Genomic DNA, 14,934 nt, shown 5'->3' on the forward strand with positions numbered 1-14,934 from the left:
AAAGAATCCAAGAAAATGAGAATAATTTAAGGGGCCTCTGGGACAACACCAAACATACTAACATTTGCATCATAGAGGTATCAGAAGGAGAAGAGAAAGAACAAAGAATTGAAAACCTATTCGAAGCTTCATCTGTATTTGTAGCCGCTCTCCAGCACTAACATCACCGCCTCAGCTCCACCTCAGATCATCAGCCATTAGATTCTCATAAGAGCACTGGTCCCTGGTGCCAAAAAAGTTGGGGACCACTGCATTAGAAAGCTCTCTTGGGAATAAACTTCCAGAAAAAAAAAAGTGTGAGCACTTTTCTTCTGGAAGTTTGAAGGAGGAAGTGTAGATAACCCTCTCTTCAAGCAAACAAAATATTTTTTTCTGAAAACACACCCATTTCCTTTAACTCATTTAATCCGATGCTATTAGTGGAGGTGAAAAGCCATAACTGACCACTATGCTGATCCCTAGCTCAGCAGAAAACCACTCTCCAGAGTTTCTTCACCATCCTGACCCCAGCCAGTGTATTTATTTGTCTCCTTGTCTTTTCCAGGTGGTGAGTACAGACAGTGAAGACTCAAGGAATGTTCCCAGAATTCCTCCTCTGAACAGAAACAGGAGACCAGGCTGCTGCGAGGGCCACAGGCTCTGTAAACAGGTATTACTAAAGTAGGGACCTCAGTTCCTGCAAACTGAGGAAAGAGATCTATCTCGTCCTAACTACAATCTTGACCTCACTCCACCATCAGTCCAAGCTTCACTATCATTTTTCTATATGATCTTAAGCAAATTACTTGACCTCCATAAAGCTTAAATATATAGGCTAGATGTAGGAAAAGGAGAAGTGCTATCTTCGTGTTGCAACTAAGCATAAAAAAACTACCACTGTATACTATTAAAACAAGTTCAACAAAACGTGACCATGGAACATCACTGCATAAAGGCTGCCTGCCTCAAGAAATGGAAAGGGAATTCACCTAGCTGTCAGGAGGCCTTCTGGATATACCTTTTATCAGTTGCCTAGTGTTGGCCGATTTGCATCACTTCCTTGTGTTTTAGGGTCCTCAACTATAAAATGTGAAGATGAAACCAGAAGAACCGTAAGGCCTATTTTACTAACAAAATATTTTCAGTGTCCAGTATGTGCCACACACTTTATACATACTATACCCTACAACAAGGATGTACGGTAACCATTATTATATCTATTTTATAAATGAGAGATTTGAAGCTCAGAGAAAGTACACCTGGCACTCGATCCTTGATCAGTCTGGTTTCAAAGCCCGTGCTATTTCACACTATAGTATTTTCCACTATGTATCTAGGAGGCTACGCTTACAGGGCCTTGCAAGTTTAAAGACACAGTCTCGCAACTTAGGCCTAAACCAAGCCACCAAATCAGCAGGGAGAAATGCAGAAAATTATATACAACTAAAAGAAGGCAGAGAGGAGGGAAGAAAAAGAGAAAAAAAAATGGTAAAAAGAAAACATAAAATTAGTATCTATGATAACTAAATGGAATAAATTACCTACTAAAAAGGCTATTATGTCATTAAGGACCCTCTTTCTATCTTCTGCATGGTTCTACGTAAGGTCAGAGAATAGTTGCTAATACAATAGGAGCTACTTGCTTTCTCATTCAAATCTGACAAGAGAAAGATATACTTTTTCTGAGTATCTCAAGCAAGGGTCCTGAAATTCACCAAAATAAGACTTCTTGGGTTACACTCCCACTCCTGAATCAATGACCATGGCCAGGGAAGTAAAATGGCTTAAGCCAATGATGGCCCAATTATTAAAATACTGTTGTCTTCGACAGCCTCTCCCCTTTCTTCCTACTTCACTGGCTTTGCTTCCTTATTCTCCCTTATTGACTCCCAAGGCCAGCTTCAAGAGTGTGTGCAAGTGCAGTCACACAAGGAACCACTCTTCATTTAATGCTCTGCTGTCACCATCTTGAGATTCTAAGTAAGTTATAAACATTGGGCCCCACATTTTCATTTTGCACTAGGTTCTGCAAATTATGTAGCCAGTCCTGTTAACTACTCCTCTCCCCAGTCTGTCTTGGAAGTATCTGTAGTGTTGGTCCTGGACTCTCTTTCTTTCTTTTATCTATGTTCATGCTTATGTAAATCATTGCTAAGGCTTTAAATGCTCTCCCTATGATAATAAATCCTAGATACTATTCAGCTCAGATAGCGCCACTGAGCACAATCCGCTCACATCCATCTTGCCATCTTGATAACTTAACTTGGATATCTAACGGGTACCACAAACAGTATATAAATTATGGATCTTTTCATTTCTTCCCTTCCCCAAATATCTGCCCTATCCCCTGCTCACTACACTAAATCTTCTTGGGTAAACTTTTGTACCTTGTGCATACCGTCTGCCTTTCCTGACTTGAAGCATTTGTGCTTCTTATTCCTTCTATCCACTGGAAAGTTGTACCAATTTACATTCCTGCAAGCAATCTATCAAAAGGCCCATTTATTCACACCCTGACCATGACAGGGTATTTTTTTTCTAGTTATTTGATAGGTGGAAAAGTGGTTTATTATTTTGTATTCCTTCAGTTATTAAAAGGGTCAGTTAATTGACGTTTGCCTTTCTTCTTTAGACTTCCTAGTTCTACATGTCCATTTTCTCTAGTGGAATAACATTAATTTGTTAAGAGTCCACTATATATTAAAAATATATATCAATTGTCTTAATAAAAGTGTTAGAACAAAGCTAGTACAAGGAAGGACAAATCATTGAGGTCTCAAATTAAGGTAGAAGCAATAGGAATGTCCTTGGCTCTGGGAATATAATGATATAAAGTATTACAGGCAAAGGGGAAAATCAGGTACAAATACTTTGCTTAGGAATTGAACTTTGAATGTCTGTGTTGCTGACGGGTCCCTATGTGGTTGCCACTTGCGCATCATGACTGAATGAATTCCATACAGACATGCGTTAAGAAATGGGCTTTATAGTAAGACAGGGTCAGTAAGGACAGAATAGGCAGGTGCCCCCATCCTGTCACAGAGAAGCAGGCCATGGCCAGGGACTCTGGCACAGTTGAGACCCAGTTGAGGGAGCTTGCCTCACTGTTTCTCCCTTCATATGAAAGAAAAGTCAAGTGCAACAAAGCAGCTTTATCAAGCTGGATGATTGATGTCAGTTTGGTTTGGGGTTGACTTAGACTAGTTACTAGTGAAAATGAGAAGTTGTCAACGTATATATTGACGGTAGACCCAGCAAACTTGCTGATAGAGTGGATGTGGTAAAATGAGGAAAAGAAGGGAATCAGGGATGACTCCTGGGTTCCGTTTTGAGCACCTGGCAGACAGTGGAGAATTTGAGTAGGATTAGAGAAGACTAGGGGAAGAAACTAGGATTAGATAACGCTGAGCTTCAAATGCCAGTGTCGAAGAGAACAGTAGTCACTGATATATGAAGTTTAGTAGAAATGGAGAGATAAGTATAGAAATGAATTCCGTTTCTGTCACATCGTGTTTGAGAAAGAGGAGTGTCCCAGAAGTACTCAGGATGTAACTGGTATCATTTCAATTCAACAGCCTTCAGAAAAGTAAAGTTCGAAGGCAAGATTCAGAACACTGATTCGAGAACACAAAATTCATTTCCAGTGTGAAGACCACAGCTATAGTTCTAGAATCATCTATTTTCACCAACGATCCCAGTTTTCTCTATAACTGCTAGTGTTAAGTCCTCTGATCCCTCACTTCGACCTGCAGAGGCAATATCACAGGCTGTGAACCTATTTCTATTTAAATAGGAAGGAAAGTTTACATAAATAACCTAGCCAATCTAAGATCTTTTCTGTGACTATTCCTTACCAAAATACATTCATTGAGCAATTACCACGTACCAAGGACTGTGCTAAATGCAACATACACATTATCTCATAACTCACCTTCACAACAACCCTACAAGACAGTCACAGCACTACTACTCTGATCCTCACTGGGATTAGAACTGAGACAATCCAACCACACTGGTTTTAAAGGTGGCAACCCTCTCATTCCAATCGTACTGATCACAATTCCTGGCCCACTGGAGATCATTAAATAGAATGAACTGAATGAGTTAATATACATGGTCTTTAATTTCCTCTCAAACTAAGAAAAACTATTTCAAAATAGAAACAAAATGTAAGTAACTGCTTATAACTGCTTCTTCCTCCTTGGTTAGGAATTTAAAGGGTTGACACAAAGGCCACTTGCCTCCAGAAAAAAGACTGCCAATAATCACTAAGAGAGGGACTCAGGCCAGAATGAGGTAACCGTGGCTGTCTTTAAATAAGTTATTTCAATATCAGTGTTTTTCTCCATAAATGAACTGGGCAGAATCAATTGTTATCTGGGAAAATCATGTAATTATTAAAATGTCCTAATTCTACTACAGTTTTAGCTTTGGGAAAATTCAACTTATTTTAGATTTAAATCAGGAATGTTTACTTTAGGGGGAAAAATGCTTAGAGCCTCCTCACTGTTTCATTATCCCTCTCCTATACCCATCACTTACTTCTCTTCCCTCAGAAGCACTCCCTGCTACAGCCAGATGAACTACTTTAGTAATTTAACAACCTCTCAGGCTTCATTTGCTTGGTTGTAACCAAATCTTTCGCTGCCTCATCTTAATCAGACCGCATTCTCTTTTGCTACTTTTGACCATTTAAAAAATTTTTTCAGCTCCACTAGTCATTTTAAAGCATGCAAATAATTATGAAATTAAGTAAATGATTTAATTGTCAGCTAAGTGATTAAGTGTACCACGCAGCATTCTAAGAGCTTTTACATCTCAATCCTCAAAACCATGTACATTACAGGTAGAGAAACAGAGGCCAAAAAGGTTAAAATCATCAGCACAGGAGCTTGTGTTAAACTGCAAAGATACGAGATTTTCTGGCAATAAATATCTTTATTATGACTGTTTTAATGGTTAAAACTTGCATGTTTCCTAAAGTAGTCTGTAACAGGATAAAAAAAATTACAAAAAGACAAGCTTCTTAAAGTTTCATTTGAATTAACTATAAAATTAAAATACCTGTTATTTAATATTTTCTAAAATAACACAAAATGTATTCAATATGTAATATAAACCTCAATAATATAATTCTATTATGCAATTATTTACAAACTGAACTAAAAATATTTAGCTAAACAGAGAAATTAAAAAACAAGTTCTCAAATAATTTTATCCTAAGTAATCTATTCTTCGGAGTAGAAATACTCATTTAGTACAATATGCTCATTATATCAATTTTTAGTTGCACTTTGTTGGTGTTAAATTTAGCCCAACTTAAAATTCCTGTGTACCTGGAAAATACAACTATTCTTTTTAAAAGCTATTCAGAATTTATAACAGGGTTTAATAATTCAGACTGATCCCACCCTTATTTTAAAAATAATTTAGATACTCCTTTTTTTGATAAGTGGAACTTCTCATTAACAATGTAAAACATTTTCCTTTCTAAACTGTATACTTTTATTGTTATTTATATAACACTGTTATAAACTAGTAAGCAAAGCAAGCAACATTACTTTTTTTAAATAACATCTTTAATTAAAGTTTTTGCAAAGGTAAAATATTAAACTTAAAATAGGTCTTAGTACATCAAAATACTAAGTTCTCTAATTGTATTCCAAGATGGTCTTTAAAACATAATATCCCATATATCACAGAAGAGCAACCTTGATCTGCAATTGTACAGAATGAATTATACAAACATAATAAATATATTTACGCCCTTACACATAACAGTATGTACAACAGCAGTTGACAATAGTAGCTCAGAACAGCAAAAAGGATTAGTCCCTCCCCCAAATCGTAGCCCTGACACATACTGGACTGATTTAAGAAACCTTGACTAAAGTATTTATTAACTAGTGAAATAGTAACTTAATAGTTACTAATAGTTAGTAGTTACTAACTCAATGCAGTTCTTCCCTTAAAAGAGAAGGAAAAAAGTTTCTCTTGTTTCTCAAAATAAACAAAAATATTAAGTTTGGTGTGTTCTTCCTTAAATCATAAAAAATTACAAAACATAGACTAAGGCAGGTTTAAAAGGGAAATATAAACTTCAGAATAATTTCCATAGCATAATAGATTAAAAGGCAAAACTAACATAAACAAATGAGGAAATACATAAAGCAACTATTTTTTAACCAATGAACTCAAAATCTGAAATAGCTGATTCAGACAGATAGGTGGGAAACAGACATATGAAATAAAATGAAAAAGTACAAAGATGGATCAATAAAATAATACATTGCACAAAATCTCAAATAAGTTGAAATAATCTGAAAATATAGGAATTTTCTCAAGAGGAAGAAAATGCTAGGTCATAAAGGGAACTCCCAAGATGAAATTATGTCTGCTTTCCTGCACAAGGGGTATTTACCTTCTGAAAAGAATGGTGACGTTATTGCTATAAGATAATCAAAAATTACTCTTAGAGGAGACAACTCTTTTCATTTCTCCATAAAAGCCAGAAGAAATAAGAAAACCAAATCCTTGATTTTCACTATAGCAAAAGAAAATCTTTATACAAAAGCTATTATATTTTTATGTTCTTGATGTCTAAAATCAGAATCTATTAGAATATGTTCTTCGAGAACACATTTTAATCACAATACACACTGCTCAAATCTTGACGTATTCCTAGAAGAATAACATCAAGGTGGCTTTAAGAGGCAACAATATAAATGTGATATTATGACAGCATTTAATTAACAGAAAGAAATGTGAACATTTAAAAAAATATAAAAGCCCAATATAAAGATCCCCCCTCCTATAACAGATATTTTACTCTAGAATCTAATTGCACATTGAAGAGTTGTTTTAGCCAAATGTGGCTCTCCGCAGAAATTAAATGTGCTCTCAAGCATTCATATGGTCTGATTCTACAAATGACCACCAAAGAGTACATATACTGAAAGGCACACATTTCCACATTTTATCAAGTAATTTTGTGTAAATTTTCCTTAGCACTATTAACATTAATCTTTTTTAAAATAAAAGGTGCCATCGCCATCTGTGCAAATCTAAACAAATCCTCTTCTGAAACCTTTACCTATTTTCATAATACCATGTCTGAACTATTTTCCCTCTTTGAATGAACATATTTTCATTTTAAAATTCTGAAAGTGGGAATCCTTGCCTTTTCAAAGGAATGACATTTTTATGGAACCTAATGAAATGATTTGTTAAATACAATGTTAAAAGCATGATTAAGAATTCAAGTACAATAAAAGATAAGCAAGTGGCATTCTTATAGCAAGCCACCATACTAAAACTAAAACATGCTATTTGATTAAAAAGGAACACAATGCAGTAATATAAGAGCACAAATTTGATATGCAGTGTTGTTTGGACTGGCTTTCAGAATTTTCACAGGTAAAAGAAAAGCATTTGCCAAGTATGTCATAATTAATATGCAATACACAGGTACAAATACAAATAGTTATTTCCTGCTTCAACATAACCCTAGTGAATCACTCTGAAAGCAGTGGTTGTTCATGTTTGAAAATAATGTTATAAAAACAGGCCAGTATACAATTCTACTATGAATACGAACGTCTACATAGAGGGTCCAAAACATGAGCTGAATATAATATAATAATACAAGATTCAGTAGCATAAGAACTACTAGATAACCAAAGGGTTTCAATCAACACTGCAGCACTGCTAAACTTTTATAGGTAGTTCAGGTCATTAACTCTCCATTGGGTAAACATAAACCTACTATCAACTATACTAGAGGACAACTGAATGACAGGACTGCTGTGATTTTTAACTCCCTCCCTTCTCTTTTCTCAGCCTCGATACACACACACACACACACACACACACACACACACACACCTTCCCCCCCCCAAAAAAAACAACAAAAACCTGTATGTGCTTTGAGAGTAGTGGGGTATACAAATGAATTTCCCCTCCAAAAACCTAAAATAATATAGTAAAAATAAAAACCGTATTACCAGTTATGGCATCTAAAGAAAACCTAACTACTAACATGCTAGAAACCACCATTTACACCAAAGTTCAGAACATAAGTTAAAGGGATCAAGTTGGTATGTGGGGTGGGAAGTAGGAAAAAAAACTGATTAGCTTTTTTAGAAGTTTAAAAATTTGCATTAAAAAAAGAAAAAATATGTAATAGCTCACAGTTTTTCTTTGCAATGTACTTTAAAGTGTTTCTATGTTACTTCTGGAAACACATAAAGGCAAATAAAAGGAAAACAAAAATGGAAGACAAAAAAATTCAATATACAAAAGTAACTTAAACACATATGAATTTTGTCAAGATAAACCATGAAAAGAATGAGTTGTAAGAACACAAAAGTGAAGACAAGTGTTCATACATTTCTCCCAGGTGACTTGTTCACACTGAACACAGCACTGGCATATTGTATTTTAGAGCCCCTTACAGAATACAGAGCTATGCATTCTTAATATACATATTAAGTTTCCATTACTTTTAATATAAGTCAAATTTATATGCTTTCTTCCCGATGTGCAAACTGGAGCCCATGTCTATATTACCAGTGGCCTGGATGGGCCACCAAATCAAAGAGAGGTAAAATGTACTTAGTGGCCCACCCCTCCCTCCAACCCCAAAATAACCCCTCAAATTACAAAGTTGCATTTAAAAAAATCTGTTCAATTAAAATAATAGTTTTAAAATTCTTTACTAGTAAACACAAGAAACTTTTATAATTACTAAATTGTTTAATAAAAATCCAGGTCCTTACCACCTGCCCAATAATTCAGTCCACGTACAGAATGTTATTTGAACGTTTGTTTAGCTTAAAGACTAAACACATATACGCATATACTTCAGCGGAACAAGAAAAAAATCAGTATCTATTCGTGTGTATATAATTTCAACTAGATGGTACCTTTGTTAAATAAAACTGTATTCCTGAGGTGCCACTTGGGGTTTCGTTTTAAGGTGTGGGCCTAAAAGAAACAAGTACAATTTTTCTGTAAGGAAACTGAAGTTGTCATTTTAATTCTGCTCAACTCAGACAAGACCCAAGTTTAATGAGTATGAAAACCTAATTAAAATATCCATTCCTGGGTCAAATTTTGTCTATAAACTGTGATCGCTGATTTCTTCCTTTAATTCTTAAGTAGATGTTTTATAAAGCAGGGAAGGAAGAGGTATATATTACTGAGGGAAAACAGCAAGTAAAAATATTTTAAGACCTATTATGAGCTCTAAACTGTTTCCTTGTACAAGTGATTAAAATTCAACACCATAATTCTTGCCCTTTTGCAAAAAGCCCACACACAATTTTTACCAAATATAACCACATACAATGAGCAGTTTCATTTCAACCTATCAAAAGGGAATTTTCTTCAGTTCATTCCAACAAGTATTTTCTAATTGAACCCAAGTTGGAGGAAGGGATATAGACAAAGCTTTACATGCTAATTACCAGTGGCAGGTACCTGTATTTAAAATCAACAAGTATGGTTTTCCTACACACACCCCCCACCCCGCCCCAACAACTCCAGGTGCTACAGTTCCATGGCTTGCCAGTTAGAAGTAGTGTCTATGTTGTCAAAGTCTCTTTGTTCCAGTAGCTTTGCTTCTACTGCACTTTTCTGACATGCAGAAGTTAAGTTTTGGTTGATGTACGTCCCAAGTTTCAAACTGTCCACTTTAAATTTTTTTAAAGTTTCTTTTGTTTTATTTATAAAAGAAAAGAACCAACTCTTCACCATTCTGCATCTCCAATGGCTTTGGAAAATATATAATCTCTTCCATTAAGATTCATAATACCATCCTTGAGATGAAATTTCCATTTGTTTTTACTTCTGTGTATCTAAATAAATTAAAAAAAAAAAAGAATGTAAGAAATACAATTAAAAGACTGAGGAAACAAACTACAAAAAGATCCATTCACACACCAAAAAAACTGTCCCATACATTATAGCATTTGCAAATTGTTTTTTAATTGATATGATCAATATGTAATATTACTTCCAGATTTATAACATGATTATTTTTATATACTGAGAAATGATCACAATAAGTCTAGTTAACATTCATCACCACAGTTGTAACTTTTTTCTTATAAGAACTTTTAATATTTACTCTTAGCAACTTTCAAAAACACAACACAGTATTAACTAGAGTCACCATGCTAAACATTATATCTCATGACGTAACTGGAATTTTCTACCTCTTGACCACCTTTACCCATTTCACTCACTCTTCCCACCCCACCTTTTCAATCATCAATCTGTTCTCTGTAACTGGGTTGTTTGTTCTAGATTCCATATATAAATGAGACCATATGGTATGTGTCTCTCTGACTTAAGTTCATTTAGCATGATGCCCTCAAGGTCCATCTATCCATGTTGACAAGATTTCATTCTTTTTTATGGCTGAATAATATTCCATTATATTTTTCTTTATCCACTCATCCATTAATAGACACTTAAGTTGTTTTCATGTCTTCGCTACTATAAATAATGCTGCAGTAAACATGGGGTATCAAGTTAGTGATTTTGTGTCTTTCAAGTAAATACTCGGAAGCAAAATTACAAGATTACATGGTACTTCTCTAAGGTAATAGTTCACTGTAGTTTTGATTTGTAGTTCCCTGATGATTAGTGATGTTGAGTACCTTTTTATGTACCTATTGGCCATTTGTATGTCTTCTTTGGAAAACTGTTCAGGTCTTCTGCCCATTTTTAATCAGATTGCATTTTTGCTATTGAGTTGAATGAGTTCTTTATGTATTTTGGATATGTTAACCCCTTATAAGATATATGTTCTGCAAATATCTTTTCCCATTTGGCAGGTTGCCTTTTCAATTCGTTGATAATTTGCTGTGCAGAAGCTTTTTAATTTGTTGTCTCACTTGATTATTTTTGCTTTTGTTGCTTTTGCTTTTGGTGTCAAATCCAAAATAAATCATCACCAAAGCCAATGTCAAAGAGCTTACCACCTATGTAATCTAGGAATTTTTCATCCATTTTGAGTTAATTTTTGTGTATGGTATAAGATAGTGGTCCAGTTTCCTCAACACCATTTATTGAAGAGACTTTCCTTTCCCTATTGTGTATTCTTGTCTCTTCTGTTCTAACACATATGGATGGGTTTTGTTTGTGGGCTCTTTTCTGTTCCATTTATCTATGCGTCTGTTTTAATGTCAATACCATACTATTTTGATTACTCCAGCTATGTAATATAGTTTGAAATCAGGGAAGGTGATGACTCACTCCAGGTTTGTTTTTCTTTCTCCAGACTGCTTTAGCCTTCATTTGTTCTTTTTCTAGTTAAGATGTAACTTTAGGTTATTTGGGACCATTCTGGTTTCTTGAGATAGGCCTGTAGTCATATAGATTTCCCTGTTAATACTGCTTCTGCTGAATCCCAAAAGTTTTGAAATGTCATATTGTCATTCTCATTTGTCTCTATGTATCTCTTGCTCTCTCCTTTTATTTCTCCTTTGACCCTGTTGTTCTTTAGTAGCATGTTGCTTAATCCCTACATATTTGTGGGGTTTCTCACTTTCTTTTTGCAGCTGATTTTTAATTTCAAAGCACTGTGCTCAGAGAATACACTTAGTATGATTTCAATTTTCTTAAATTCGTTGAGGCTAGTTTTGTGTCCCAACATACAGTCTATCCTTGAAAGTGTCCTATGTGCACTGGAGAAGAAATATAGAATATGGTGTTCTGGGATGAAAAGCTCTGTAAATGTCAATTACGTTCATTTGGTCTAACATGTCATTTAAGGCCGATATTTCTTTATTGATTTTCTGTTTGATCTACCCAGAGCTGTCAATGGGGTATTTAGTTCTCCTACTGCAATTGTGTTTTTGTCAAGTTTCTCCATTTAGTTCTGTTAGTAGCTGCTTTATATATTCTGGTGCTCCCTGATTGAGTGTATATATACTGATTAGTGTTATGTTGTCTTCAACACATTATAAATGCCCGTCTTTGGCTCTTGTTACCTTTTTTATCTTGAAATCTATTTTGTCAGATATAAGTACAGCTATACCCACTTTTCTCTGAATGCCATTTGCTTGGAGTATCATTTTCTACCCTATATTTGTCTTTGCAGCTGAGATGTGTCTCTTGAAGGCAGTGTATGGTTGGGTTTTAGTTTTTGATCCAATCCTCTACTCTATGCCTTTTTATTGGTTAATTCAGCTCATTTACATTTAGGCTCATTACTGATGCATAAGGATCTCCTACAACCATTTTAGCTTTTGTTTTCTGGCCAGGACAACACAAAAAAAGATAACTACAGACCAATATGTCTGATAAATACAGATGCGAAATCCTGAACAAAATACTAACAAATCAAATACAACAATACATTAAAAAGATAATATATCATGATTTAGTAAGGTTTATTCCACACACAAGCGTGTGTGGTTCAACACACACAAAGCAATGTGATACACCACATTAACAAAATAAAGGATAAAAATCATATGATCTTATCAACAAATGCAGAAAAAGCATTTGACAAGACACAACATCCATTTATGATTAAAACACTCAATAAAATGGGTATAGAAAAAAAGTACTTCAACATAATAAAGTATATATATGGCAAATCCTCAACTAAGATACTCAATAGTAAAAAATTAAAAGCTTTTCCTCTAAGATCAAGAACAGGACAAAGATGCCCACTCTCACCACTGTTATTCAACACAGTATTGAAGTCCTAGCCAGAGCAATCAGGAAAGAGGAAAAAAATCAAAGGCATCCAAACTGGGAATGTATTAGTAAAATTGTCACTTTTTACAGATGGCATGACTCTCTATATAGAAAACTCTAAATACTCTACACAAAAAACTATTACAAACCATAAACAAAGACAGTAAAGTTGCAGAATACAAAATAAATGTAGAAAACTCCATTGTGTTCCTATATACTATCAATAAAATTTCAGAGAAAGAAAAAAACAATTCGTTTTGCAATTGCAATAAAAAGAATAAAATACCTAGGAATAAACTTAAGAAAGGATGTGAAGGACCTATACATTAAAAACTACAAGAATTTATTAAGGGAAACTAAAGACACAAAAAAAATGGAAAGATTGGAAGAATCAACATAATTAAATTAACTATATTACTAATCATGCTAAGCAAAATCAGTCAGACAGAAAAGTCAAGAACCGTATTTCACTCATGTGAAAGTAACAAATGAACAAACAAGAACGCATAGACACAGACGATAATATGGTGGTTTCCAGAGAGAAAGGCGGTAAGAGGAGTCAAATATGTAACGACATTTTGACTTTGAATAGTGAACACAATGCAATATACAGCTGATATATTATAGAATTGTATACTTGAACCCTACATAGTTTTATTAACCATTGTTGCCCCAATAAATTTAATAAAATTTTTAAATAATGTAAAAAAAGAAAGTGCTTCGGCTATTTGGAGTCTTTTGTGGTTCCATATAAATTTTAGGACTGTTCTGTATCTGTGGAAAATGTCACTGAAGTTTTGATAGAAACTGCACTGAATCTGTAGATTTGGTAGTATGGACATTTCACCAATATTAATTCTTCCAATCCACGAGTATGAAATATCTTTCCATTTATTATTTGTGTCTTCAATTTCTTTCATCAACATCTTTATAGTTTTCATTGTACAGGTCTTTCACCTCCTTAGTTAAATTTACTCTTGGATATTTTATCCTTTTTGACGCAACTGTAAATGGGGCTGTTTTTCTTAATTCTCTTTTCTGATAGTTATTAATGTATAGAAATACAACAGATTTTTGTATATTGATTTTGTATCTTGCGACTTTACTGATTTCTTTAGTTCTGTTTTTTGCTCAAGTCTTTAGGGTTTTCTACATTTAATATCATGTAATATGCACATAGTGACAGTTTTATTTCTTCCTAATTTGGATGATTATTTCTTTTTCTTCCCCAATTGCTCCTGCTAGAAATTCCAATTCTATGTTGAATAAAAGTGGCGACAGCAAGCAGGCATCCTTATCTTGTTCCTATTTACCACAAAAACTTTCAGCTTTTCACCACGGAGTATATTTGCTGTGGGCTTGTCATATATGTCCTTTATTATGTTGAGGTATATGTTTCCTCTACACTCAATTTGTTGAGAGTTTTTAATCATAAATGAACACTGAATTTTGTCAAATGCTTTTTCTGCATCTATTGAGATGATCAGATGACCTTCATTCTTCATTTTTTAAATATATTACATTGACTTATTTGTGAATGCTGAACCATCCTTGCATCCCTAGAATAAATCCCACATGGTCATGGTATATGATCCTTTTAAGTGTACTATGGAATTTCAGCTTGTTAATATTTTGTTGAGGATTTTTGCATCTATGTTCACCAGGGATATTGGCATGTAATTTTCTTTTCTTGTACTGTCCTTGTCTGGTTTTGCTATCAGAGGAATGCTGGCCTTGTTAAAAGAGTTTAGAAGTGTTCCCTCCTGTTGTTTTTTTTGAAGACTTTGAGAAAGATTAGTATTACCTCCTCTTTGAATGTTTGGTAGAATTCACCAGTGAAGCTGCCTGGTCCTGGACTTTTGTTTGTTGGGAAATTTCTAATTACTGATTCAATCTCTAAGGAGATCAGTCTGTTCAGATTTTCTATTTCTTCATAGTTTAGTTTTGAAAAGCTGTGTTTCAAGGAATTTAATTTCCTTCTAGATTTCTATTATGTTGGCACATAATTGTTCATAGTGGTCTTATCATCTTTTACATTTCTGTGGTATCAGTTGTAATATTTGATTTTATGTGCGTCTCCTCTCTTTTCCTAGTGAGTCTAACTAAACTTTTAGCAACATTATCTTTTCAAAGAACCAGCTCTTAGTTTTACTGATCTTTTCTATTATCTTTTCAGAATATATTTTATTTATTTCTGCTCTGATCTTTATTTCCTTCCTTCTACTAACTTTGGGCTTTGTT

At 34.2% G+C, this 14,934-nt stretch overlaps 1 protein-coding gene across 1 annotated transcript in view; it reads right to left on the reverse strand.

Annotated features, from left to right (window-relative positions):
- Positions 1 to 5,536: 5,536 nt before the first annotated feature.
- Positions 5,537 to 14,934, reverse strand: part of GTF2A1 (general transcription factor IIA subunit 1) — a 44,709-nt gene continuing 35,311 nt past the window's right edge. Inside the window, exon 9 of the mRNA XM_039883970.1 lies at positions 5,537 to 9,836. Coding sequence (XP_039739904.1) covers positions 9,729 to 9,836 — 108 coding nt within the window. The 3' untranslated portion in view covers positions 5,537 to 9,728. The remainder of the gene's footprint in view (positions 9,837 to 14,934) is intronic.

The sequence above is a fragment of the Pteropus medius genome, unplaced genomic scaffold, assembly GCF_902729225.1.
Source record: "Pteropus medius unplaced genomic scaffold, Ma_sr-lr_union100, whole genome shotgun sequence".
Classification (NCBI taxonomy): Eukaryota; Metazoa; Chordata; class Mammalia; order Chiroptera; family Pteropodidae; genus Pteropus; species Pteropus medius.